This window comes from Ornithorhynchus anatinus, chromosome 8 (assembly GCF_004115215.2).
Source record: "Ornithorhynchus anatinus isolate Pmale09 chromosome 8, mOrnAna1.pri.v4, whole genome shotgun sequence".
Lineage (NCBI taxonomy): Eukaryota > Metazoa > Chordata > Mammalia > Monotremata > Ornithorhynchidae > Ornithorhynchus > Ornithorhynchus anatinus.
In genome coordinates, this window is record NC_041735.1 from 1,701,581 (window position 1) to 1,729,568 (window position 27,988).

Sequence of the window (27,988 nt, forward strand, 5' to 3'; positions counted from 1 at the left end):
GCAGAAGCTTTGGCTGTGAGACCAAGCCAACGCCTACGATGGTCCCTGTAGCTCAGTCCAGGAGCGGCTGGATGGAACCACAAGAACTGGGGCATGTCTCTTGGGGGACGGGGGCGAGTGGGCGGGGAGGAGAGAAGGGGAAAAGGGGAGGAGGAAGAAAGAAGGGAAGTAGTGTGAAATGAAGACAGAGCTGGGGGGAGAAGAGAATCGAGCCAAGCAAAGCGTGATTGATTGTTCATTTCTGTAACAGCTTAAAATGTCCTTCTTCTGCACTCTGATTGGCAAGACTCCAGCGATCCTATTAGACAGACCCATTTTCTTCCAATTGGCTCCAAAGGGTTCTGGGATTAATCGTCCATAGGCTGCAAGAAGGGGTTACTGGCGGAGCCTCAAAAGAGTCAGGCGACCCATGGGTCCCGCGGGTCTCGAGAGCCTGGAGCTGAGCCAGGTTGGGCTCGGTGGGTTCCCTGACCCCAGTGCAAAGCGCTAGTTCCCAGAATAAAGTTCTCCTCGAAACGGATAGACTCCCACCTCTTAGCCCGCCTCAGGCCGCCCGAGGCCCGAGCATGCCTGAGCTGTCAGTCAATCATATTTATTGAGTGCTTACTGTGTGCAGAGCACTGTACTAAGCACTTGGGAGAGTACAATATGACAGAGTTAGTAGACACATTCCCTGCCCACGACAGTTTAGTACGAATCACCCAGCCTGCTGTGGATGGACTGCCCCGTCTGAAGCAGTCCTCAGTCAGTCAATCATATTTATTGAGCACTTACTTTGAGCAGACCACTGTACTAAGCTCTTGGGAAAGAACAATACTACAATAAACAGACACATTCCCTGCCCACAGCGAGCTTACAGTCTAGAGTTAGAGACAGGTATTCCTATAAATAAATTACAGATATGTACACAAGTACGTATTGAAAAGCAGCATGCCCCAGTGGTTAGAGCACAGGCCTGGGAGTCAGAAGGACCTGCATTCTAATCCCGCCTCTGCCTCTTGACTGCTGTATGACCTTGGGCAAGTCACTTAACTTCTCTGTGCCTCAGTTACCTCATCTGTGAAATGGGGGTTAAGACTGTGAGCCCCGTGTGGGACAGGGACAGTGTCCAACCTGATTAACTTGTATCTACCCCAGTGCTTAGAACAGTGCTTGATACATAGTGAATGCTTAACAGATGTCATCATTAAGTGCTGCGGGGCTGGGAGGGGGGATGAATAAAGGGAACAAGTCAGCGTGATGCAGCAGGGAATGGGAAAAGGAGAGCTCAGTCAGGGAAGGCCTCTTGGAGGAGACGTGCTTTCAATAAGGCTTTGAGGGGGGTGTCCTCCCACTCCCGGCCTGAGCCCCGGAGGGCAGACCTTCCCTCCACAGCCTCATCCCTGCCGGCTCTGTTTCTGCAGTTCTGCACAGTGCCGGCCACGTGGTCAACGTGTACCTGTTCTCCATCAGTCCGCTCAGCGTCCTCGCCTGCCTCTTCCCCCACCTTTTTCATAATGACGGGTGAGGAAGTGCCCCTGGAGGTAGGGAGAGGGCTCTGGGGCACCCTGGGACTTCATTCAGTCTACCCGCCCACTCCTGGACACCTCTGAGGAGTGGGAGAGGAAGAACGATGGTGACCATGGAGGTTTTCCCCTGCCCTCTCGCACAGCACGGTGACCCTTCCTCCTATCTTCCCTGCTCCCTGTCAGGTCCGAGCTGCCCCAGAAGTATTCCTGGTGGTTCTTCCAAACAGTCCCTGGTAAGTTTGGCCCCCTGCCCAGACAGTATCCCTCCGACCCACCCACTGCACTGACTCCAGAGATGTCCAGGCCGGCTGGGCTTCAGTTTCTGTGGAAAGGGCAGGGGTGGGGTGGGTTCGGAGGATCACCAGGAAAGCAGAGTAATAATGCTGGTATTTGTTAAGCGCTTACTATGTGCAGAGCACTGTTCTAAGCGCTGGGATAGACATAGGAGAATCAAGTTGTCCCAGGTGGGGCTCACACAGAGTCACACAGTCTGATGGATGGCATCAGGGAGAGTAATGGTGACAGATAGGAACGGCAGTGGATGGTGACAGTGACAGGCGGTGACCAAGCTCCCCGCTGCCCCGGCCCATGCTCCGTTCCCACTCTCAGGCCTGACGGGCGTAGCTCTGCTCATCATCCTCGCCATCATGTACGTCTTTGCCTCCCGCCACTTCCGTCGCCGCAGTTTCCGGGGCTTCTGGCTGACCCACCACCTCTATGTCCTGCTCTACATCCTGGTGAGTGCCCACCCGCGGGTATGCCCTATTTCTCCTCCTGGTTCTGGACCCCTCTGCCTCCCCCCACCACCTAGTACCCCAAACCCCAGGCAGAACCCAATCAACCTGGGAAAAGGAGGGTGCCCCCCATAACAAACACACACACTCACAGTGCATCCCGTCCTGGGGCTAATTAATGGTCCACTTTGACCCCTGACTCTTTTTCGGCCAGCTGCATGCCCAACCTGATGGTTCCCCACTATGAGTCTCTGGATCTGGCCTCTCAGGGACCATGCCAGGCAGCAAGTTGGCTCCCAAATAATTTTTTAGAGGCAAGTTATTTTTGAGCTGGCAAATCTATGAGCAGAGCAGGCCCCCAGAACCACCTCACCCTTTGGTGCTGGGGCTGGGAAGCTGAAGAGGGAAAGAGAGGAGGCCCCACTGGTCCCACCCCAGAAAGTCAGGTGCCAGTCCATCAGTTGATTGACAGCTTTGCATCTCAGCCCCAGCCACCGTTGCCCTGAGGCTCTGGGCTGGCTCACAGGACCACCAGCTGTCAACTGGGGCTCACTGGGACAAACAGGAGGTGGTCTGCATCTGCCCACAGTCAGTCCCGCTGCCTCGTCTCCAGAAATCCAACCTAGCACTGGCCTAATGAATTGGGCTTTGTTGGCACAAAGCCTGTCCATTTCTGAGCTGCTCACTGCCTGTTTTTGTTTTGTTTTGCTCTACTTTGTTTTAAATGGTATTTATTAAGCTCTTACCATGTGCCAGGCACTGCAGCTCAGAAATGGACAGGTTTTGTGGCAACAAAACCCAATTCATTAGGCCAGTGCTAGGTTGGATTTCTGGAGACAAGGCAGCAGGGCTGACTGCGGGCACTGGGGTAGATATAAGGTAATCAGGTTGAACACAGTCCCTGTCCCACGTGGGGCTCAGAGTCTTAATCCCCATTTTACAGATGAGGGAACGGAGACCCAAAGAAGTGAAGTCACTTGTCTAAGGTCACACAGCAGAGAAGTAGAAGAGCTAGGATTAGAACCAAGTCCTTCTAGGCCCGTGCTCTATCCACTGGACCATACTGCTAGTTCCCATGCAGGCCCCCTGCCCCCAGATAAAGCCTGTCTGGGGAAGTCCAGGGTCCTGGGTCCCACCCTGCCTGACCATCAGCTTTGGAGACTCCCAGACCCCTCGATGGGCAGGGCTGAGTGGCACCACCTGCCCCTCCCTGCCCCTCCTTCCTGAAACCTCGAAGCCCAGACAGCTGGGTCTCTCTTGCCCAAGACACCTTCACAGCCTCCCCGACACACCCTTCGCAGTCAGCTAGTTCTTCCTACTGCCCGACCTGCCACCCTCCTGCTGCAGTGTAATCCCATCCACCTGGATCCGCTCTCAGGGGAGATGGAGACAGCTGGCTGCCATATTTCACCTGGTTCCCCCTTCCCCAACCCCTGAGCTCCCTTCTGCTTTGATGATCCCTGCCACGCCCCTCCTCCCCTTCCTGAGAACATGCGCTTAATCCTCCCTCCTTTATTAAGAAGAGGAGGCCTCTGGTCTAGTGCCAGTTTTATCGCTGCCGTTGGCGGAAGGCCGAAGCTGGTTATAGGGGACTCTGGCCTGGAGTCCCCAGAGAGCAGGCCTCCCGGTCTAGCTTGGTTGTCTCGGGGCTCAGCCCAACCCTGGAAAACCCCCCTGCTCTGGCTGCCCGCTTTCCCCTGCTGGACTCTGCAGGATTTGGGGGCCAGGCGGGGCGGGGGGCAGGCCCTCAGGCTGAGAGTGCCCCTCCCACCAAGGGAAGAGCTGGGGTCTACCCTGAACCCCCTGGAGTGGAGGTATGGAGGGGGAGGGCCGGCCTGGATGGGACAGCTGTAGCTTCAGGATGGTGCTTCCTCTAGGCTAGAAGCTCGCTGTGGGCAGGGAACGCGGCGGTTATATTGTTAGATCGCACTCTCCCAAGTGCTTAGTGCAGGGCTTTGCACACAGTAAGCACTCAATAAATACAACTGACCGACTCCCCAAGGATAGAGACGGGTTTGGGTGTGGGGGAGACCTGCCACAAGTTGGGCAGGAAAGGATCTAGGACTCATAGTGAACCCCAAGCAGGTCTTGGAGTCACCAGTGTAGCCCTTTACCGACACCCAAAACCAGTCCAGGCCTGAGAATCTCAACCAGGGCCGGCAAGGAGGGCCTGTGAGATCATCTTCCTTCAGCTGGGCCCAGCCCAAGCCCGGGAGGACCAGGGAGGCCACAGAGGAGAGAGCTGGAAGATGACTCAAGGCTTGAGAACTAAGACCTAGGTGGAAAGCTTTAAACTTTGGGATTGTTCAGTCCAAAGAGGAGGAGGCTGAGGGGCCCCGTAGAAACTGCCTTCAGGTCCTGGAAGGGCTGTCATCCAAAACAAGAGGAAATGGGTTGACACTGCAGCATGAAGGATTTAGGTTAGACTGGAGGAAGAATTTCTGGACGGGGGGGTTTGTCAGACCTTGGGAAGGTTAGTAAGAACGATGCTGATGATGGTATTCGTTAAGCGCTTACTACGTGCCAAGCACCGTTCTAAGCTCTAGGGTAGATACAAGGCAATCAGGTTGGCCCATCTGGGGCTCACAGTCTTAATCCCCATTTTACAGGTAACTGAGACACAGAGAAGTTAAGTGGCTTGCCCGAGGTCTCGCAGCAGACAAGTGGCAGAGTCGGGATTAGAATCCATGTCCTCTGACTCCCAAGCCCGGACTCTTGCCACTAAGCCAAGCTGCTTCTCAAGCGGCCCAAGAAGAGGGCCCCGGGATTTCCTGCTCTGGTCACTTTTAATTGCGTTATCAGAGGCTGGGGGATGAAAAGCCCTTGGGTCCCGGGGAACCAAATGACAGTGGATTGGAGCCCTCTGAGTCCAGCTGCATCGGGAGCCGGGCTGGAGGGCGGCTGGGTCTGGGGCGGGGCAGGCGGCAGCAGTGGGTAACTCTGGGCTGCGCCGTGCCTCCCAGCTCATCATCCACGGCAGCTACGCCCTGATCCAGCAGCCGCGTTTCTACATCTTCTTCCTGGTCCCTGCGCTCATCTACGCGGGGGACAAGCTGGTGAGCCTGAGCCGGAAGAAAGTGGAGATCGGCGTGGTGAAGGCCGAGCTGCTGCCCTCAGGTATGGGCTCTGAGGGGGCACCGAGGAGCAGCCAGGCCCGGAGGGTGGGGGCCAGCTGACCGAGGCCGCTTTGCCATCTCACGTGTGGGTTGGGGTGTGGAGAAGAGGATAATGCGCCGGACTCTACTTGGGGTGACCGGCTGCTTGTGCTGCCCGGCAGTTCTGGGGAAGCCGGGCGGGGGTCCCCAGTACATGGGACAGCTCTGCCGTGTCCGGTCTTCAGCACCTTCTGAGAGGGCATGCCCTACCCGGGAAGATGCCACACCGAAGACGGCCCTGCCCTCTGCCCTCTCCCCTCTCCTCCACCCTCAGGTGTGACCCACCTGCAGTTTCAGCGCCCCCAGGGCTTCGAGTATAAATCCGGGCAGTGGGTGCGGATCGCCTGCCTGGCACTGGGCACCACGGAGTACCACCCCTTCACGCTGACCTCCGCCCCCCACGAGGACACGCTCAGCCTGCACATCCGTGCCGCGGGGCCCTGGACCACCCGCCTGCGGGAGATCTACACTCCGCCCCCGGGGGCCGACAGTGCCAGATACCCCAAGGTGCCCCTGCAGCCGGGGCTGGGCAAGGGGAGGAAGGACCTAGGTTGGGTGGTGCGGAGGGTGGGTCCGGGGTGGTGAGGACCATAGATGGGCTCAGCGTGGCCAACGGCCCAGTACCTGACGGGCCCCTTTCCCTCTGTGTTTCCTGCCCTCTCTCTGGGCGGGAGCCAGCCGGGGTGGTCACCAGACTGGGTCCTTCTCCCCCAGCTCTATCTGGACGGGCCATTTGGAGAGGGTCACCAGGAGTGGCACAAGTTTGAGGTGTCGGTGCTGGTTGGCGGGGGCATCGGGGTCACTCCCTTTGCCTCCATCCTCAAAGACCTGGTCTTCAAATCATCGGTCAGTTGCCAGCTGCTCTGTAGGAAGGTGAGACGCCCCCACCATCCTCCCTTCCCCACACACTGACCTCTCCACGCCCCATGCCTGGCAGGAGCTGCGCTGGGAGGCATCTGCAAAATGGGTTGGGCCCTTCCGACTTGCCCTAGAGTTGGGGGGTGGGGGTCAAGGGTGGGGAGGGGTAGCCCACCGAGCTGGGTTTTGGGGGGGGGAATGACAAGGGTCCCTGATACTGGCCCCATGGGGTGGTGGAGAAGAGGAGACTGGGGCACTGAGGATGACAGAAGAGCATCAAGTGGAAGGCCCAGGGTGGGAGCTCGGTGAGCGAAGCAGCAGGCTCCGGCGCCCAGAACGCCCCTCCCCTCTGTTTCCTAGACCCCAGCCCCCAGCCCCCACCCCAAACCCCCCACCCCCCTACCCGGGCTGACAGGTCTCTGCTCGTCTTCCCGGCCTCGAGGGTGAGTCACGGGCACAGGAATGCGGCGGGCAGAGACACAGCCCATTGTTCCGGGCCAGGCCAGGCAGCACCCTCGGGGTGACAGACGGAACCCCCACCCCGCCAGAGGCCTTCCTCCTCCTCCTCCTCTTCCTCCCCTCTTCCCCCCAAACCCCCTCCCCGCTGGGGCGGGGACAGGCCTCCACCCTGGTGACTGGCAGCGCCATCTGCGGGACTGCCGTGAGCTCGAGGGACGGCAGGCGCGGGGAGGGACGGGACACGTGGGGTGCACCCGGAGGTAGTAACAGTAATAATTATAGTATCTGTTAAGCGCTTACTATGTACCAAGCACTGTTCTAAGAGCTGTTCTAAGCGCTAGGGTAGATGAAAGGTAATCAGGTCAGGACCAGTGGGGTGGATACAAGCAAATCCAGTTGGATGGTCCCTGTCTCACACAGGGCTCACGGTCTTAATCCTCATTTTTACAGATGAGGTAACCGAGGCACAGAGAAGTTGAGTGACTGGCCCAAGGACACATGGTGGAGCGGGGATTAGAACTCACGTCCTCTGACTTTCAGGCCCGAGCTTTTCCCAATAGGCCATGCTGCTTATTTACTAAGTGTTGACTGTGTGCACGGCGCTGTACTAAGGGCTGGGAGAAAATTCACCAGTGGGAATTAGACCTGGCCCCTGGCCCTAGGGCGCTCACAGATGGAGGGCAAGGGCAGCTGAGCCTCCCCATCGAGGTCTGGTGGGATGGGGGGGACTCGACCTGGGGTGGGGGTCCCGGGCCGGACCTGAGCGGGAGCCGTTGCTTCCAGATCTACTTCATCTGGGTGACGCGGACGCAGAGGCAGTTCGAGTGGCTGGCCGACATCATCCGCGAGGTGGAGGAGAACGACCGGCAGGAGCTGGTGTCCGTCCACATCTACATCACCCAGCTGGCTGAGAAGTTCGACCTCAGGACCACCATGCTGGTGAGGTTGGGCCGGGGGATGCCAGTCTGAGGGGTTCCGACCTCCCCCGCCCTCAGCCCCATCCAGTCCATCCCCCAAGCTCTGTCTCTCTACCTGACCTCCAACTCTGTCCCCACTGCTGTGTCTCTCCATCTGTCACCCCACCTCTGTCCCTTCGTCCCAGCCTTGTCCCCGTGTCCGACCCCCATTCTGTCCCTGTAAATTCCCTCAGCTCCGTCTCTGCCTCTGAGCCCTCACTCAGCCCCGTTCCCGGCCAAATCCCCATCTGCCCTGCGGCCCCATGCCCAGGCCTGACTTCTGCCCCCTCTCCTCAGTACATCTGTGAGCGCCACTTCCAGAAGGTGCTGAACAGGAGCCTGTTCACGGGCCTGCGCTCCGTCACCCACTTTGGCCGCCCGCAGTTCGTCCCCTTCTTCAGTTCCCTGCAGGAAGTTCACCCTCAGGTGAGTCTCCCTTTCCCCTGTGGTAAGGGAACGGGTGTGGGGAGGGAAAAATGGCACTGGAGTTTGTGTCTGGGAAATCACACTCCCCAATTCCTTTGCTGACCATCCCATCCCCAGCCCTGCAGATCCAGGGGTGTCAGTTGATTGCAAACCCCTTGGGGGTAGGGACTTCCTCCTCTATTCCCCCAGTACTTGGCCCAACGCTGTTGGTCAGAGTGACCCCTCCACTGATGACAGGACTGAGGATGGGTCCTGGCTGCTGTGGTGGGGTCTGAGGCACCCCCCTTGGCCATGGCTCATTAAGCAGTGACCCCATCTGGAGGAGGGTCAGAAGCCCCCAGGTCGGCCCCCCTGGGTTCTGAGGTTCTAATCTTGGCTCTGCCACTTGTCTGCTCTGTGACCTTAGGCAAGTCACTTCACTTCTCTGTGTCTGTTACCTCATCTATAAAGTGGGGATCGAGGCCATGAGCCCCATGTGGGACAAGGACTGTGTCCAACCTGATAAACTTGTACCTACTCCTTTGCTTAGTACAGTGTCTGGCACATAGTAAGTGCTTAACAAATACTGCAATTATTACCCAGAGCAGGGCCGCCTGGCTACCCCCCACAGCAGTCTTGAGGCTGGACAAGTTTGGTCACCACTACGCTACCCTCTTGGGGCCCAAACAGAGTTATAATGTTGGTATTTGTTAAGCGCTTACTATGTGCCGAGCACTGTTCTAAGCGCTGGGATAGACATAGGGGAATCAGGTTGTCCCACGTGGGGCTCACAGTCTTAATCCCCATTTTACAGATGAGGGAACTGAGGCACAGAGAAGTTAAGTGACTTGCCCACAGTCACACAGCCGACAAGTGGCAGAGCTGGGATTCGAACTCATGAGCCCTGACTCCAAAGCCCATGCTCTTTCCACTGAGCCACGCTGCTGTGGTGACACTTCTGGGGTGCTAGCTGCACACGCTTTTTATTGTGGATTTGGGAATGTACTGGGGCTTGGGAGCAGTAGGTTGGCTTCAAGGAGCTCCTAGGATGGCAAAAAACCAGATCTGGGGGAGGCTTTTCCACTTCCACTTCTCATTTAGAGATTCGGTGTGAGCAAGGTGATGATCCAGCTCAGGCAGCCGTGGGAAACAATGGCTTTGCCTCCACAGCTGGAACCCAGGGACACCAGCCCTCCTGGGCAGTACAGCCAATGGACAGGGAGAACCGCCCCTCGTGTCCATGGCCGGGCCCTCCCGGATTCACGTCTCTCTGGCCCCTCCTCTCCTGGGAGCAGCCGGGTCTCTCTGACCTGGTCCCTAATGCAGCCCCTCCCCTCCAGGTGCGGAAGATCGGGGTGTTCAGCTGCGGCCCGCCCGGTATGACCAAGAACGTGGAGAAGGCCTGTCAGCTCATCAACCGGCAGGACCAGGCCCAGTTCTCCCACCACTATGAGAACTTCTGAGTCTCCCCGCTGAGCAGCGCGGTAGGGCGAGGTTGGGGCCAGAGCCGACACCGCCCTTGACCTGTCTGGCCTCAGGTCCGCCTGGCACTTGGGGATTGTCTGCAGCTGGCATGCAGACAGGTTCGGGGCAGGTGCCCAGAGCTCCAACCTATTCCCACTGTGCCAGGCTAAAGGGTGTGGGGGGTCCTGTAGCGGTACTGCACCCCCACTCAACGCTGTCTGGGCCAGCCGAGTGGGACAGAAACCCCCAATCCTTTGCCCCCAGTCTGTAGAGCAGCTGGGGCTTGGATCTTGGCATTGGTGGGGACTCCAGGTCACTCTCCTCTCCCCACCCCGAATCTCTTTCCTCCCTAACCGCAGACGGGGGCCGGGCCAGGCAGGACTGGGGCGAGGCAGCCCAGACTGTGGGGACGCTCCCTGGCTGCCAGAGCCACAGCTCTGCCCCGCCGCATGGGCTGGGCTGCGAGGGTATGAGAAGCAGATCAGCCAGGCTCAGGGAGCTCGGGGTGTCTGTGTGGGTACTGGCTCAGCCCTGTCCGGTTCAAACACATTCACCAACAGATAGGCAAGAACCTTCTCCTGTGCAGCCCACTTCTCTGGAAAGGCAATCCTGACCCTGTTCTCTGAAAATAAAGCACTCCCCCACTCTAAGTTCACTTCTTTTCCTTTCCATCGTGGATGGCTCCGGGGCCCAGGTTGGCCCACCAGGCCAACGCAGGGCCAGAGGGCGGTACTAAGTAGGATCTGAGGGTTGGCCTGAATGCCCTCCCTGCTCCCTAGGACCCTCTGAAGGTAGGTGGGAGAAGCCAAGTCTGCTCCCGTTAGAAACGCCTCACCTCAATCTATACTAGCCCGGAAGAGCACAGAGCTCGGCAGCCCGGTGAGGAAGGTCCAAGCCCGCTGGGTTCCAGGTCATGGTTCTGGGGGAAGTGGGGGATGAGGAGGAGCCTGGGAGAACAGGTTCCAGCATCAGGGGTCAGTTTGCCCACTGCCCGACTTGGGGAGCTCCCGTAGAAAGAGGCGGCAGTGAGGGTGGGGTCAGACTAGGCCCACCCTCGATCCAGATGCTTCCCTACTGGCTCCAGACGGAGGATCAGGCAGCCTCCTCCCAGTCTCACTTCAGCGCTCTGCCTCCTAAGGTGGCAACTGACTTAGCAATCCTCCTAGCTAGAGCAGAGGTCCCCACTCCCCCACCCCTCCCATCGGATAGGTCGGGCAGTGGGCAGTTGGACGCCACACCAAGAGCTCGGTGCTCACAAAGTGCTCTCAGAGCCGCGGCGTCTGCTTGGAAACGGTGGTTTATAGCCTGTCTGGTCCCCACTCCCTCTTCCCCGGGCACAGAGAGGTGGGGAGCGAGGCAAGGTGAGTCGGGCCGGGGAAGCCGAGGTTCGCGACATTGGCGCCGGGACACCGTCGCCGCGGCCAACCCGGCCCCGGCTAGCCGTGCCTGGAGGCAGGTGCAGGTCACTGCCCGGCAGCAAGGGTGGTGGTCCTGACCGGCGGAGCTCGGACCGTATCTGTGGAGGGCCCATCCCCTCGGCCGTTTCGGCCTGCTCCCCTTTAGAATAAATTAACACGAGTCCCAGTCCTCGGCCTGGGGGATAAGGGAGTGACGGGGAGCGGAGCCAGCAGGTAGGGGGTGGGCCATGAGGCCCTAAAGAGTCCGGATGGCGACCGGGTAGAGCAGCGACATGTGCTCGGCCCCCTTGATGGGCAGCTTGCGGCTGGCGTAGTGGTGCACGATCTCGGGCACGCTGGCGAAGGGCGGGCTGTGCTGGCCCAGCACGTACTTGTGTTCTTTGGTGCGTGACAGTTTCATGTGCATGAACCCTTGGCTGCTCCTGTGGGGAGGACAGAGAGTGGGATGAGAAGCAGCGTGGTCTCGTGCAGGTGAGCACGGGCCTGGGAATCAGGGAATCAGACAATCTGCCACTTGTCCGCCGTGTGGCCTTGGGCAAGTTACTTAACTTCTCTGTGCCTCAGTGACCTCATCTGTAAAATGGGGATTAAGATTGTGAGCCCCACCTGGGACAGGGACTGTGTCCAACCAACCCAGTGAACTCGTAACTACCCCAGCACTTAGTACAGTGCCTGGCACATAGTAAGTGCTTAACGAATACCATTATTATGATTATTATTAGGGGGCAGCGCGGGCCGCAGGACTCTGAAGGGGACGGCTGCATCCCCACCACACACACGCATGTGTGCATGCATGCATGACAAGGGGGGAGCTGGCCCAGGGCTAGCGCTGTCCTGGGGGGAGGGGGCGGGGAAGTGTGCAGGTGAGCCAGTGACATGTGAGTGGGTGGTGAATGCACCAGTCGCAGGAGCAGTTGCGTACGATTTTCTTATGCTGCAAAAGATGTCTCCACCCCTGGCCTGGCTCGGGCCCTGCGGTTCTGGTAGCGCTGGCTCTTGGGGAAGGGGGAGACTCAGAGCTTAGCTCTCAAAGTTTAGCTCTCTCCCCTACCCATTGGTCCGAGACCCGTGTGGAGATCCTCTCCTCCCTAGCCCCCGGGCACTGCCATCGCCCATCTCAGGCACAAGATTCCCTGCACCGCGCCATCCAGTCAGTCAACTGTATTTATTGAGCGCTTACTGTGTGCAGAGCACTGTACTAAGCACTTGGGAGAGGACAATAGAACAATAAACAGACACATTCTGTGCCCACGGCAAGCCTGTTCCTGCAACCTCCCCTTGCTGCCTTCCAGGCAGGCCTAGCTAGGTCTCTGGCTCTTTTAGCGACTTTATCTCCCGCCTTGATCTCCCGCTTGTGGCAGGAGGTCTTCCCCTCCCCACCAAGTCTTGCCTTCCCTTTCCTGGCAGGGGCCTGGGCTAATAGCCTCTTCCTGCCCCCCTCCGGGCCCTGCAGCTCTAACAGATTTCCCGCCTGCAGCCCCGACCGCCTCCTAGACCTCGGACAGCCAGCGAGGGCGAGGGGAATGACTGTGTCCATCTGTCTGTCAGAGATAATAGCGGATGGGAGTCGAGCCAGACAGTACAGAGGAGTGGGAGGGGGAGGGAAACCAGGAGCTGGGCAGAATAGGAGGGCAGGAAACATTTTTCTTAAATTTGAGGGGAGGGAACCCAGGGGACATGAGAAATCAGCAGAGTCCCTCACGGGCCGTGGGCAGAGAATATGTCTATTGTTCATTCATTCATTCAATCATATTTACTGAGTGCTTACTGCGTGCAGAGCAACATCCTAAGCACTTGGGAGAGTATGAGTACAGTGTCTGGCACATAGTAAATGCTTAACAAATACCACAGTTATTAGTATTATGACAATACAACAATAAACAGACATGTTCCCTGCCCACAGTGAGCTTTATATTAATGTCTGTCTTCCCTCCTACCCTCGTCTGAGGGTGGCGGGGGGTGGGGGGAGAAGACAGACGTTAATATAAATAAATTAATTACAGAGCTGTACATAAGTGCTGTGGGGCTGGGAGGGGGGATGAAGAAAAGGTGCAAGTCAGGGCAATGCAGAAGGGAGTGGGAGAAGAGGAAAGGGGACCTTAGTCAGGGAAGGCCTCCTGGGGATGTGCTGTCAATAAGGCTTTGAACTGAGGGAGGGTAATTGTTGGATTTGAGGAGGGAGGTTATACCGTACTCTCCCAAGCACTTAGTACAATGCACTGCACACGGTAAGCGCTCAATACAGTTGACTGGTTCCTGCAGCACCCACTTCTCTCGGAGGTCTCCTATTTCATCTGGCCTCGGAGAGCGTGCCTGGGGAGGAGGCATTCATTCACAGGAGTCTTGTCTCCCCGTTTAGACTGTGAGCCCGTCATTGGACGGGGATCGTCTCTGTTGCCAAATTGTACATTCCAAGCGCTTAGTACAGTGCTATGCACACAGTAAGTGCTCAATAAATACTACTGCATGAATGAATGAGTAAACTGAGGCACTAGTGCTCAGAGACCCAGCTTCAACCCTAGGGTCTACCCTGGGTTGCCCGGGAGGGCCCCGCCACTTGCTTCGTTTCCTCTTTGGCCTCGGGCTAAACACGGGGGTGGGTGATCCCTGCCTCAGTTTCCCTGTATGCAATGGCCCTTATTCAGCGAAGCTAGGGAGGGCTGTGGTTACTCCGCCAATCTTGACCTGCCTTGAAAGTGCTGGAGGGGCCGGTGCGGGAGGGAAGGAGGGAGAGAGGGAGGAGGCGCGGGTAGGCCCCACCGGGCAGCGGGCGGAAGCGGTTTTAATTACCAGTGAAAGCCCTTCCATTACCGAGAGCCGGGAAACCGTAATTGTGTTTCAGAGAAGCCCATTTATATGCAAACGAGGCTCCGGCAGACAGATGCTGGCAGGCCCCAGATGGGACCGTCGAGAACTGGAGCCAGTCCCTTCCCTCGGTCCTCCCCGGCTCCCGACCAGACAGACGGAGCACGGACCCCCACACCTCCCCGGCATGACAAAACCGCCACTGGGGCGTGGGCGGCCCCTCCGGCGCCTCAGTTTCCCCAGCTGAGCTTCGGTGTCTACCATTTCAAACATACTGTACTCTCCCGAGCACCAAGTCCAATGCTCCGCACCCAGAAAACGCTCGATCAGTGCCCCTTATTGATAGATTGACGGTAGTCGAAACAGTGATGGTATTTCAGTGCTTACTATGTGCCGGGCTCTGTATTGAGTAGAGGTGGAGGGAGTTGGGACTAGCACTGGAGAGTAGGAGCCGGATGGCCGCACTGTGGGAAAGGGGGCTATCGCTGCTGTGCTCACAGGGGCCCCCGGCCCACCCGCCCCCCTCCCGATCCCTGAACCCGGAAGCTCGGGAAGGTCCCCTCCCGGCACTTACTTGAGGGAGAGGGAGAAGTCGTTTTTGCTGGTCTCACTGTTTCGCACCAGGTAACTGGCCTCCTTGCACAACCTCAGCAGGGCCTCGGCATCGGTGCGGCTGATGGCTCCGTGGTACCAGCTGGGGGCGGGGGGAAGATGGCAAGTCAGTCTACTCGTCTCGGGGTTGATGCTGCCAATGGCCCCGGTACCAATGGTACCCACTCAGAGGCCCCGGCCCTCCTTCCGCAGCCCCAGGGGAACAGGGGGAGAGGCAAGAGGGGGGACGGGGCTGGGGGTCCAGCCCGAGCACGGGGAGCGGAAGGGGGGCAGAGCCAAGGGCCGGTCCCCCCGACCAGCCCAGACACTCACACCTGGTTTTCTAGAGGCAAAGCTGGGTCCGTCCACTCGCCCAGGGGGCTGGTAGGGTCACCAATCACAGGTTTTGTCAGCCGGGCCAGAGGGCGTCCCTTCTCTTCCCGTCCGGGAGACAGGAAACCTTTGTCCAACGCCTCGAACTGGGCTGTGGGAGAAACATATGTGGTCACTGGAGGGGCTGTGGTTGGGGCTGGAGGCAGCGGGGCCGGGCCTGACTGGTCTTTCTCCCCATCTTTCCACCCTCCGGCTCTGCCGACCGTACCTGCACAGGCCCCGGATTTGGGACCTCACTCTTGGGGTGAATGGGCATCTAGGTGGCACCGTGGTGTGGGGGAGGCCCAGACCGCACCATAACCAGTCAGCCCCGGAACACTGAATGCCTCCAGGCCGGCGCCCGGGACCCAGGGGCAGCGCTGAGTTGGGAGAAGGCCCCGGGCCCCGTGGCCAGCCTTCTTTTTCCCTGCCTCTCATCAAGTCGCCCACGACGAGCGGCTCTTAGGATGCCAACATCGTCCCTCTCCTCTCCCCTCCTGAGTTCACCGCCACACCCGGCCAAACCACTCTGCTGAAATGACTTATCGATTGCAAAGCCATTACCGAATCGCCTGGGCCTCCTGCCAGGCTAATCCCACTTAGAGCCCCCACCCCGGGGACCGGCTCCCTCCCCACCCTCCTTCTGCCCACCCCCTTCCCTCCCCTCCACCAACTGCTCACACCCTCATATCCTTCTTTCTTTGCCTGGCCAGGGGGCCGAGCCCAGCAGTTGGGCTTATATTCATCCCCTCCCCTCTTCCCAGCACACGTCCTTTTCCCACAGGCATTCCCTGCCTCCTCCTCCCCCACCATAGGTTCTTCTCCACAGCACCATACATCCTGCCCCCCACCCCAATCTCCCCAAGATACGGCCCCTCTCCACCCATTCTCCCCTCTCTGTACCCCTTCCTATTACGGGTTCCTCTCCACACCACCATACATCCCGCTCCCCTCGCCCCTTCCTGTCATGCATCCCTCTCCTCCAGCCCCTTCCACATGCCACATCCCTCACCCCAGTACACATCTCTCCTTCTCTGCACCTCTTCCTATCACAGCTTCCTCCCCACAAGTATTTCCCTCCCACACTCCTACCCGACACGTGCAGACCCAGTCCTAGACTCGCACTACTATTTCTCTTGGGACTACTTGTGCATTTACACGGATATTTCCAGGCAGATTCACCCACAAACTCAGTAGCACACTTGTGCACATCTGCAGACCCCTCCCCCCCAGGAGGAAATAAAATATCCCATCAGTGTTCATGCATGCACATGCACACACACACACACACACACACACACGAACGTGCACACTCCTCCTTTCCACCCCCGCACAATCCCAAGGCTGGTTCTGGGCTTCTACTGTTCCCCCACAGCCTCCAGGCCTCCTGCCCGAGGAAGACGACAGGGGCAGGTGCCAGGGTCACCTGGGGCAGATCTCGCCCAGGCATCTAAGACCCCACACAACCCACCGCTGCGCTCTTCTAAGCCGGGCTGGGGCTGAAGCTGGAGGGGGGGTGAGGCTGGAGCAGAGGCGTCCCCGTCCCCAGGGGAGGGGCTGCTGGCCAGCTGTCCCACGGGTGGCGGCCACGGCAGGTCTTTGATGACCTTAATGTCAACTGGAGCCAGCAGGAGAGGAGACAGAGACAGAGAAACACAGAGAGAAATAGAGATATTGAGATACCGACACCCAAGCCCGAACACGAGCAGGGCCAAGGGTGGCCCAGGGAGGAGGAAAGTGCAGAGGATGGAGAGGGGAAAGGCTTAAAGACAAAGAGAAGCAGCGTGGCTCAGTGGAAAGAGCTCGGGCTCGGGAGTCAGAGGTCGTGGGTTCGAATCCCGGCTCTGCCACTTGGCAGCTGGGTGACTGTGGGCAATTCACTTAACTTCTCTGTGCCTCAGTTACCTCATCTGTAAAATGGGGATGAAGACGGTGAGCCTCAGGTGGGACAACCTGATGACCCTGTATCTACCCCAGCGCTTAGAACAGTGCTCTGCACATAGTAAGCACTTAACAAATACCAAAATTCCAACAAAGAGGCCTGGGAATGGGGGCAGAGGGGTTGAGCATACAGGTGCCAGCTTTAGTGGAGGCTGGGTGGTGCCCTCTGGATTTCCCATACTGGGCTAGAAAACATAGATTTTGCCCTCCCCCAGGGCTGTGCCTTTTCATCTGAACTCCACTTTTCCTGGGGGCTGAAAAGAGCCAGGAGTTTCTGAATGTGGGGCTGAAAAGATTCCCAGTCAGGCTATTTCCACCCAAACCAGTTCATTTCAGCCTATTCACCCCACCAACCCACTGGCTGCTGTGTGACCCTGGGCAAGCCGCTTAACTTCTCGGTGCCTCAGTTACCTCAACTGTAAAATGGGGATTAAGACTGTGAGCCCCATATGGGACAGGACTGTGTCCAGCCTGCATACCCTGTATCTACCTCAGTGCTTAGAACAGTGCTTGGCAGATACTATTATTATTATTAATATTTTAATGGGAAGGGGGAGGATTCTGGCTATGGGGGCATCTTGGGAGTCCCCCAGCTCCCAGCAGTCTGAGCCCCCTTGAAAGGGATGAGCTGTGTTTGCCTTGCGGCCTAGTGGATAGAGCACGGGCCTGGGGGTCAGAAAGACCTTGGTTCTACTCCCAGCTCTGCCACTTGTCTTCTGTGTGACCTTGGGCAAGTCACAACTTCTCTGTACCTCAGTTACCTCATCTGTAAAATGGGGATTAAGACTGTAAGCTCCATGTGGGACAGGGATGGACTAAGTCCAACGCGCTTATTTTCTATGCACCCCAGTGCTTAGAACAGTGCCTGACACTAGTAAGCGCCTAAAAAATACCATCATCATTATTATTATAACGGGGCCCGCTCTTGCCCTCAACCTCGGAAGGGCTCTCCTACTCAGACCCGGGGACGACGAAATGGACTGGAGAGCGGCCAGGCTCTCGCCACCCAGAACCCCGGGATCTTCTCGCCCCTCCAGTTTGGAGCCCTGAGCGAGCCTTCCATTGATTTTTCCCTTCCCCGTGTGGATCCTGGCTGGAGCCACACTGGAGCTGCAGGGCTACTAACGAGGTTTCCTAATGATGACGATAGATTTTCCCATTAAGCAATCCAAACAGTATCGATTCTCCAAGGAGACCCCGGGATTAACGTCTCCTTGGCCGCAAGGCACGCCGGGAGACCAGTGATGTGGGGGGATCTGGCGGTCGTCCCACCTCCTTCCCCAGGATCTGGTGGAAGAAAGGAGCAGAGCCAGTTCTGGGGCTGCCCTCCTGCCTGCCCACCCTTCTAGACTACGGAAGGGCGAGAGGAGAGTGGCAGATGATAAGGGGGAGGCAAGCGGACAGGCAGTGAGGGCTGATGGCTCGAGGGCTTTACGTCTGCAGCCTGAGTTATCGATCCCCACCAGTCCCCACCATCTGTTTCAAATAACAGGGAAAGGGGGCTCAGTCCCCCCACTACTGGAGAAGGCATCCAGCGTCCTGCCCAACACCATCCCTGGCCCCTGCCTCTCCCCACCCCCCAGACAGCACCGACCCACCCAAATCTGACCCCTCGGGAAGCCTAACTGAAAGAGGACAGGCCTGGGCATCAGAGGATCTGGACTTTAATTCCGGTTCTGCCAACCGCCTGCTGGGTGACCTCGGGCAAGTCATTTCACTTCTCTGGGACTCAGTTTCCTCATCTACAAAATGGGGATTGAAAACTTGTACTCCATCGTCCTTAGACTGTGACAGGGACTGTGTCTGACCTGATTATCTAACTGTATCTACCTCAGCGCTTAGTACAGTGCTTGACACATAGTTAGTGCTTAACAAATACCACAGTTAGCACCCCAACACCCACCCTGGCTTTGCCCCCACCTGACCTGCCCCAAAGAACTCATGTACATATCTATAATTTAATTTATCCCTTTGCTCTTCCCCCATTTGAGCCCCAAAGCGCTTATGTACATATCTGTAATTTTATCGCTTTGCTCTTCCCCTCTCCCAGCCCCAAAGCACCTACCTGTAATTTTATTTATTTGCACCGACGTCTGTCTCCCCGACTCTAGACTGTGAGCTCACCGTGGGCAAGGAATGTCATTGTTTACTGTTGAACTGTACTTCCCCAAGAGCTTAGCACAGTGCTCGGCACACAGTAAGCGCTCAGTAAATATGACAATGAATGAATGACCTATTTTAGGAGTAAGGCTGGGGGGGGTCCCCAGCCTAAGGCCACCGGGACCCCGCCCTTTTCTTGTTGAGCACTTGTCCTGGTCACTAGCCCTAAAGCCCCTGCTAAGCTCCTGGAAGACTGGGTTTGTGTCTTTTAGTCATTCCTCCTTCCCAAGCCTTTAGTACAGTGCTCTGCGCCCAGCAGGCATTTAATCAATACCACTGAAGATTGATCCATGGGGCTGGGCCCACGGGCGGCCCACTCCCCCGCCTCACCTGCGAAGGCCTTGGAGATCCTCTCTTTCTTCCACTCCCAGGGCTGGTCGTACTCCTCCGGGGGTCGTTCGTCACCAGCTGGGAGGCGAGGCTCCCGGGTCCTTCCCCCGCCCTCGCCTTCAGGACTGAGGCCGTCCTCCCCCGGCTCGTAGGGCGTGTCGTACAGGGGCAGCAGCTGGGGGGCCGGTTCCTTGGAGCCCCGGATCTCTGGGGGAAGGGGATGGAGAGGGTGGGGGAGACTCAGACCTGGAAATGTGCCCTCGGAGGGGACGGATCTTGCACCCTCCGGTTTCCCGCTCCCGGGCCTCAGTGACCCCCCCCGGTTCTCAGTTCTCTCATCTGTAAAATGGGGATTGAGACCGTGAGCCCCACTTGGGGCGGGGGCTGGGTCCAACCCGATGGGCCTGTATCCACCCCGGCGCCTCGCACCTAGTCAGCGCTTAACAAACACCACAGTTATTATTCTTACTCTTGGGGCCTGTGACCCTGCTTCGTCAGAGAGCAGCCCCCAGCCCCCCACCCCCGCTCACCGGCCATCATCTTCTGAGCCTCGTAGGGCTCCATGTAGCCGTCGTTCTCGGGCATCTGCTCGGGGGGGCTCTCCGCGGGCTTCGCCGTCCCCTCGCCCCCATCGTGGGCGTCAAATGGGTCTGCGTAGTCTTCTACGATCGCCAGCTGCCAGAGAGGGTGCGGGGCTCAGCCGGGTGGGCACCATCTGGGCTGGCTCCGGGCAGGGGGAGGCTCCCCCCAAGCCGCAGACAGGAAATGGCTGCCCAGCGCACGGCCCTCGAGGAAGCCCAGCGGGAGCCAGGGACCGATCTGGGCCTGGACCTGCTATTTCCCTGCCCGCCTCCTGCTCCACCCGGGGCTGAGGCCGGTCGCCCGGTCCAGGAGGTGCCCAGCTCACCACCCTCCTCCCGGAGGCAGAGGCTGGGGTGGAGCCGGGTACAGCCGAGGCACAATGGGCCCTTTTTCAAGCAGAGCACGGGGGTGGGAGCAGGGCGAGCGGGAGATCGGAAGAGGCGAGCAGGAGCGGGAGGAGTGCTGCCCTGCAGGAAGCTGCCCAGCTCGGGGGGAAGGTGCCCGTGGAGGCTCCATTCCAACCCCGTCCCACATCTGCCTTTGCCCGGACATCGCCGCCGGCCCGCGTGCCTAGCTCTGAGCCCCAAACTCAGCTGGTGCCATGCTGCAGGAGCCAACTGGGGATCCCAGAGGAGAGGGATAATCGATACCCGCCTGAGAGCGCCCACCCTTTTGCCACGCCAGGTGGAGACCCACCTGCTCCAGCCTCGGGCCCAGTTGGGGCCAAGCCACCCAACTTGAGCAGGGAGGCCAAGGCTGGGGAGCCTGTCCCGCCATCCAGGGGGCACCCAGGATGCTGACCCAGGGATGGGGCGGAGGGGGAGGAGGCAGAAGGCCCCACTGGGATGAGGCAGGGTGGGGCGGGGCAGCCCCAAAAGCAGAGCACCAGGGCAGGGACTGGGAGAAGAGACCTAAAGTTAAATCCATTCCACACCCTGTAAGCCGCGCAGGGCCTAGCCTGGGAGAGCCCGGGGACACCTGGCTCACCCTGGCAACAATAATACGTTCATCGACCCCACTCCTGGTGCCAGGGGAGGACTGGCCCTGCTGCTGGAGCACGGGGAGAGGGCAGGGGCCCCATCCTCCCCTTTGGGGAATCTCATCAGGTTGGAGGCTAAGACCCTCACATATCAGCCCCCCTCATCCTGAGGGTAGGTCAGCTGCCCTCCCCCACTCCAGGGTAGTGGCACCTGGCTATTGTTCGCTGAAGGGTAGGGATGGGCCATCCCTGACAGCTTGGATTGGTCACTGTCCACGGGGCCTGGGATTATGCCACCCTCCCTGCCTGGCTCTCTGCCCTGCTCCCAGCCACTGGAGCCCTGGACCGGTGCCCGGTCCCCTCCCAGCCAGGCAGCGTGGGTTTCCCCAGTCGGCGGTGCCTGCAGGCGGCACAGGTGGCAGTGTGGCAGGCGGGCAGCCCCTCAATGCCCGCACTGTTCCCTTCCTGGCATCCACACCCTGCCGCAGGAAGGAGCTGCCCCCACCCTGGGCTGGGCACTCCAGGGTCCACCCACGGGGACGCCACAGCCCTGCTACGTGGGCAGGTGCCATGGCCCAGCCCCGGGCCCGGACCCACCACAGGGCGCAGCGCGCATCCGGTCCACCGTCGGCCCGGCGCCGCCAGCAGTGGTATTAGTATTTATTGAGCGCCCGCTCGATCCAATGCGCTGTACTAAGTATCGTTCCCACCCCACCCATCTCCACCACGGTCACCCAGGCCTCGGCATCCTCGCGGGGCCGTAGGGATGGAGTCAGGAGGGTGGGGCCAGATCTCCTTGGGGAGAGGGGCCAGGGCAGGGGGCAAAGGACAGAAGGCAGCGTTGGGTGGGCTCAGGAGAGCTCCTTGCTTGAGGTTGGTGTATCTTGCCCAATTGTCCATTCCGAGCGCTTAGTACAGTGCTCTGCACATAGTAAGCGCTCAATAAATACTATAGAATGAATGAAAGGAGGGGACAGAGGCAGGGTCTGGGTCCCAGCTGACAGTCAGTTGTATTTACTGAGCACTTACTATGTGCAGAGCACTGTACTAAGCGCTAAGGAGAGTCCGCTATAACAATAAACAGACATAGTCCCTTAGAGTCTGGAGGGGGATGCTGTGGTTCCCAGCCCTGAGGTAACTAGCCCGTTGGCACAGCCACCTCTGCCCAGACAGCTCCCTACCCATCGAGACCAGGATACCCCTACCCAGATTCCCAGCTGGGCCTCTGGCCTCCCAGCCTGGCAGGAGGCCTTGCTCCAGCCCAGGGCTCAAGCGGATTAATAACGTTGGTATCTGTTAAGCGCTTACGATGTGCAGAGCGCTGTTCTAAGCACTGGGGTAGATACAGGGTAATCAGGTTCTCCCACGTGAGGCTCACAGTCTTCAGCCCCATTTTACAGATGAGGGAACTGAGGCCCAGAGAAGTGAAGTGACTCGCCCACAGTCACCCAGCTGCCAAGCGGCAGAGCCGGGATTCGAACCCACGACCTCTGACTCCCAAGCCCGGGCTCTTGCCACCGAGCCACGCTCCAGCCCGGCTCTCTCCTCAGCTCCGTCCCTCTCCTGTCCCGATGGGGCAGATAATAATAATAATAATAATAATGTTGGTATTTGTTAAGTGCTTACTATGTGCAGAGCACTGTTCTAAGCGCTGGGGTAGATACAGGGTAATCAGGTTGTCCCACGTGAGGCTCACAGTTAATCCCCATTTTACAGATGAGGTAACTGAGGCACAGAGAAGTTAAGTGACTTGCCCGCAGTCACACAGCTGACAAGCGGCAGAGCCGGGAGTCGAACTCATGACCTCTGACTCCGAAGCCCAGGCTCTTTCCTCTGAGCCACGCTGCTTCCCTACGTGCAGATGCCCCACGACCCTCCCTGTTGGCCCCTTGCCAACACAGAGAGGCAGGGGGTCATGTCTGGGGGCTCCTCATGCCCCCCCACACTATTTCCTACCTTGGAGCCCCTACACTGGAGAATGACACCCATGGCCCAGTGGCAAGAGCCTGGGCTTGGGAGTCAGAGGGTTCGAATCCCGGCTCGGCCACTTGTCTGCTGTGTGACCTTGGGCGAGTCACTTCACTTCTCGGCGCCTCAGTTACCTCATCTGTTAAATGGGGAATAAGACTGTGAGCCCCGTGTGGGACAGCCCGATTACCTCGCATCTCCAGCGCTAAAAACAGTGCTTGGCACATAGTAAGCGCTGTGAGAAGCAGCATGGCTTAGTGGAAAGAGCCCGGGCTCGGGAGTCAGAGGTCGTGGGTTCTCATCCCGGCTCTGCCCCTTGTCAGCTGGGTGACTTTGGGCAAGTCACTTTGCTTCTCTGTGCCTCAGCTACCCCATCTGTCACATGGGGATGAAGACTGTGAGCCCCACGTGGGACAACCTGATCACCTTGCATCCCCCCGGCGCTTAGCACAGTGCTTGGCACAGAGTAAGCACTTGACAGATACCAACATTATTATTAATATTAACAAATACCATCATTGTTATTATTACCCTGGCGCTTAGAACAGTGCTTGGCCCACAGTAAGCGCTTGACAAATACTATAATTGTAATTATTATAATTATTACCGAGATGGCCAAGCCCCCATCTAGCTCCATCAGTGAATCCATGCCGCCCCCAGGCCCAGGATACCAATCTGCCCTCGGTGCAGCAGCGGGGGGGGGGGGGGTGAGGGGAGGGGATCCTTCAAATTGGCTGGGGAAGGGGCTTCCTGCAGCCTCTACTAGGGGGAAGGGAGGGGTGGCGTGCTGGGACCTGGCAATTCTGAGGTCCCAAGGTCAGAGGCAGTGGGGGAAGGGACAGCTACAGGCCCCCCTAAGCAGGTCACGCCAGGAGGAAGGTTGGTACCCCGCCCCCTCTCCCTTCTCGCCAGCACGGGAGCCTGACCCTCGCTCTCTGGGCCAGGAACTGACAGCGGATCCCAAACCCTTCCCCTGGTGATCCCGAGGGCGCGGGTGGGATCTCAACAGCTGGACACAAGCTTCTCTACTGGACAGAATCAGGGCAGGCTCCGGGTTTCTGAGCGCATAAAGCAGAGGGGCAGCACGCGCGTCGCACGAGACGGAGGGGCCGAGTGCATGTTTGCGGTGCGTCCGGGCCTGGGCACACCGTCGTCCGGGTGGGCACGTGTGCCTGGGGGCTTCTGTCTGGGTCCGTTGGTGCATGTGTCCCGGCTTCTCTGCCCGTCTGCTCTGTCCCTCCCTCCCTCCAGGACTCCGAGCTCAGTCACAGGCTGCAGACGCCCTTGGCCAGGCTCAGCCCGGCGGTGCCCGCCCCCAGGCCTGGCCTCCCCCTCTCTAGGAAACCTGAAACAGCCCCTATTCGATCCCCACCCTCCGCCCCTCCTGACCAGGCTCTGCCAGACCCGGGGCCGAGGCTCCGGCCAGTCTCTTTCCCAGGTCCTTTGTGCGGCTCAACTGCCGTACCATCTGCCTTTCTTGCCACAGCCAGCTCCCACCGCCACGCCCCCGTCCCCCAGGCGCCCAGCTCCTGCCGCCCTGCCACCTGCCCCACTGCTGACCGACCCAGATGGTCAGCCCTCCCTCGGGGGAGGGGTTCAGTGGCGAGCAAGGCGGTCCTGGTGCTGGCGGCGGAGGGGCAAGGGGGCTGCCCCTACGCAGTCCCGGTCCTGCTCTTTCTGGGGACAATGTCGGAGCTCCCTCGGGCCCCCGACACCTCCCCAGACCCCACCTGAGGGGCAGAAACCCGGCCCCTCCCCGGCCCCATCTGCTCCCCGACAGAAACAGAGCGTTCAGAGCATGGGCCTAGGATTCAGAGAGACCTGGGTTCTAATCCTGGCTCTGCCACCTGTCTGCTGTCTACCCTGGGGCAGGTCACTTCACTTCTCTGTGCCTCAGTTACCACATCTCTACAAAGGGGATTAAGACTGAGAGCCCCAAGTGGGACGTGGACTGTGTCCAACGTGATTAGCCTGTTACCTACCCCGGCGTTCACTACAGTGCCTGGTACACAGTAAGCGTTTAACGAATACCATTAAGGAAAAAAAAATCAGACTCGGGGGCCACCAACCCCTCGGTTTCCTAGCCACCACTAGGCAGTCAGAACGAGGGTTCTCTCCTGCCTCGAGCCCAGGGTGACAGCAGAGACTCACGGGGCAGCCTGGAGGGCGAGAAGACAGAAGATGGGCGGCAGAGAAGAGGCCTGCGGCAAGATCCCAGGACCTGAGCCCCTTGTAGACTCGCAAGAGGAGATGAGACAGGCCAAACCCCGGTCCCTCAGGGCTGGGGACCGTCCGGAGAGGGGGTGGACAGACCAGAGTTTGGAGACGGTCTGCGGATGGGGTGGACAGAGCAGAAAAAGCGGCGTAGCGACGGCTCGGGACTTGGGGAAAGGGGATTTGGGGTATCTGGGAGACGGCTCTCAAGAAAGGAGGTGGGAGAGGGATGGAAAGGAGAATCTCTGGCCCAGTGGTTACAGCACGGGCCTGGGAGTCGGCGGACCTGGGTCCTATTCCTAGCTCTGCCATTTGCTGTGTGACCTTGGCCCTGGGGTCCTGGCTGGGGGTCACCACTCACAGCCTTCCCCTCCCAATCCGGGATGGGGTCAGCACGGGGTCCCCAGCCTACAGAGACCCACTGGTTCTAGGACATGAGGGACAGAGGCCCTTGGGGTGGGGAAGTGGCCTGGAAGGCCACGGACACACAACCCCTGCAGGTGGTCGGATGAACCCACTGCTCGGGTCCTGCTCAGACCCCATTCCTTCATTCAATCATATCTATCGAGCGCTTACTGTGTGCAGAGCGCTGTACTAAGCTCTTAAGCCTGGCCCTGCCCCCCCCCCAAGGGTTGAAATTGGCTGGGCAGCGCCTGACGATCGAGGCCCTCGGACCGGTCCGACCGCAAGGAGCCAGAGGGAACGGCAGAGTGGGGCAGGGGGCCCGTAGGGCCATCGCCGACCGCAATCAGCCTGGGATCTCCGGGGCGCGGGCTATTCTGAGGGCACACGATGTCCCCGGAGGGATCCTGACAGGAGACGGGCATGCGGCGGCCCGGGTCGGGCAATCCCGTGCCCGAGGTTTCCTGCTGAGCTGGAAGACGGTCTCCCCCTATTTCTTCCAGCCTGGATCCCCGATCCGGGCCAGCCTGGACTCCGGCCGCCAAGAACAGCAAGGCAACATCTTCCCTCCTGTTGGCTAGGCTGGCTAGGGTGGGCTATGGGGGCGGGAGGCGGGGGCGAGAGAGAGGGAGTGACCCGAGCTGGGCCGAGGGCACGGGGTCAAACCTGAGTCAGTCCCGGCTGGGCTGGAGCCGCCTCCCCCCCCCCCCGGTCGGCCGGGACGGCGGCCGGGCCCGGGTCCCAGGGCGAAGGACCCCGGAGCCCAGACACCCCGGCTTCCTCCGTGGGCCCCCGGGGGGGTGCTAGGGGACGTCTGGTTCCATCCTTTCTGCCCCCACCCCTCGGTAGAAATAAAGGGACCACCCCCACGCATCACTGGGTCTGGCCTCTCTGGTCCCGTCCTAGGGACCGGACAACGGCAACAGCACAGAGACAGCGCACGGGCCCTACGGAAGAGATGTAGTCGCTGGCCCGGGGGCACGGGCGGGGGGTCACCAGTGGCTCGGTCCCCTGGTCTGGGAGCCCCATCCTCCAAAATCCCTCTTCTGGATGAAGCGGGACAGTTACCCCCCCCCCCCGGGGCCCGACCCCCTCGGCTCCTCGCAGCCTCTTGGCCACCCCCGGCATCGGTGAAGGCGGCGGGAGGAGGAGGGGACGGGCAAGAGGGTGGGCGGCATCTGACCTGGAAGGCAAGGGGCGGGTGAAAGCTCCAGTCGAGCGGGGGGTCGGGGCGAAGCCCGGCCACCCAAGGGGTGGTGGGTTCCAATCCCCGCTCGTCAGCTGGGTGACCTTGGGCAAGTCACTCCGCTCCTCTGGGCCTCAGTTCCCTCCTCCGTGAAACGGGGATGAAGACCGGGAGCCCCGCGTGGGGCCACCTGAGGACCTCGTATCGGAAAGAGCCCGGGCTTGGGAGTCGGAGGTCACGGGTTCGAATCCCGGCGCTGCCCCCGGTCAGCTGGGTGACCGTGGGCCAGTCGCTTCTCTCCGCCTCAGTGACCTCATCTGTAAAACGGGGACTAACCGTGAGGCTCCCGACGACCCTGTCTCTCCCCCAGCGCTTAGAACGGTGCTCCGCCCATAGTAAGCGCTTCACAAATGCCACCATTCTTCTTCTTCTTGTCCCCAGTGCCCTCCTGCTCGCTGCCCAGTCTGGCAGAAGGGGCTGGGGGAGGTCTGGGGTGCAGGTCTGGGTAGTCGGGGAGGGGAGGCGTCTCCCCCACTCCCTGCGACCTTCGGGTCCCCCGGGTCCCCGAGGGGGGGGGGGCGGCGTCGGGGGGCTCCCACTCACCCTGTCGGCGTTGGCGGGGGCTCCGAGGGTCCGGGGGTCCTCGGGCGGGGGCGCGGGGGGCCCGGGGGTCTCGACGCGGATGAGGCGGTGCGGGGGGGAGCCGTGGCGCGGCGGGGGCGCGGGGCCGGGGGCGTCGTGGGGGCCCGAGGAGGCGGCGCCCACCCCCGCGCCGGTGTAGGGGTCCTCGAAGTCGCGGTCCCGCTGCAGCCGGTAGGCGGCCAGGATGTCGGGGGGCGGCGGGGGCCGGTAGTCGGGCTCGGGGGGCGCGGGGGGAGGCCCCGCTTTGACGCCCCCGCCCGCGGCGCCCCCGCGGAAGCCCAGATGCTCCCGGAGCCATCTGGCCACGCCCCCCCCGCCGGTCCCCGTCCCCGCCGCGCCGCCCCGCCGGGCCCCCCCGCCCCCCGCCCATCGCCACCCCGGACCCGAGCCCGGAGGGGGAGGAGGGGGAGGGGGGGGAGGAGGAGGAGGAGGAGGAGGAGGAGGAGGACCGCTCAGCAACATGGGCCCCGCAGCGCTCGCTCCGCCGGGGACCGGGGACAGCGGGACCCGGAGCGGGAGCGCCTCCCACCCCTCACCAGGGGACCCCCCCCCCCGGCCGACGGGGGGCGGGGCCGGGGAGGGGGCGGGGCGGCCCGGCGGGGACCGGAGCGCCCATTGGCCGGGCGGCGAGGGGGCGTGGCCGCGCTCCGGGAGCAGGAGCGCCGATTGGTCGGGGGCGGGGCTCCCAGCGGGGGCCGGGGGCGCCGATTGGCCGAGGGAATGAGGGCGGGGCTTGGGGAGGGCGGCAGAGAGAAGGGGCGGGGCCTCCTCCGGGCCCAGGAGCGCTGATTGGTCGGGGGCGGGGCTCCCAGCGGAGACCGGGGGCGCCGATTGGTCGGGGGAATGAGGGCGGGGCTTG

The 27,988-nt window shown here is 60.2% G+C and overlaps 2 protein-coding genes across 2 annotated transcripts in view; one reads left to right on the forward strand and one right to left on the reverse strand.

Moving 5' to 3' along the window:
• The window catches only part of LOC100093104 (dual oxidase 1), a 31,088-nt gene extending 20,883 nt beyond the window's left edge, over positions 1–10,205 (forward strand). Inside the window, exons 28-36 of the mRNA XM_029070612.1 lie at positions 1,404–1,503; positions 1,692–1,741; positions 2,118–2,245; positions 5,206–5,359; positions 5,672–5,904; positions 6,112–6,270; positions 7,498–7,653; positions 7,968–8,096; positions 9,416–10,205. Coding sequence (XP_028926445.1) covers positions 1,404–1,503; positions 1,692–1,741; positions 2,118–2,245; positions 5,206–5,359; positions 5,672–5,904; positions 6,112–6,270; positions 7,498–7,653; positions 7,968–8,096; positions 9,416–9,538 — 1,232 coding nt within the window. The 3' untranslated portion in view covers positions 9,539–10,205. The remainder of the gene's footprint in view (positions 1–1,403; positions 1,504–1,691; positions 1,742–2,117; positions 2,246–5,205; positions 5,360–5,671; positions 5,905–6,111; positions 6,271–7,497; positions 7,654–7,967; positions 8,097–9,415) is intronic.
• A 613-nt stretch (positions 10,206–10,818) lies between these two features.
• On the reverse strand, positions 10,819–27,525 carry SHF (Src homology 2 domain containing F; the record flags this gene model as incomplete). The annotated part of the gene is made up of 7 exons (XM_029070613.2): positions 10,819–11,379; positions 14,337–14,456; positions 14,687–14,837; positions 16,197–16,343; positions 19,157–19,363; positions 19,687–19,831; positions 27,091–27,525. Coding segments are annotated over 7 exons (1,392 nt in total), but the record flags the coding sequence as incomplete, so codon positions are not given.
• Between the last annotated feature and the right edge of the window lie 463 nt (positions 27,526–27,988).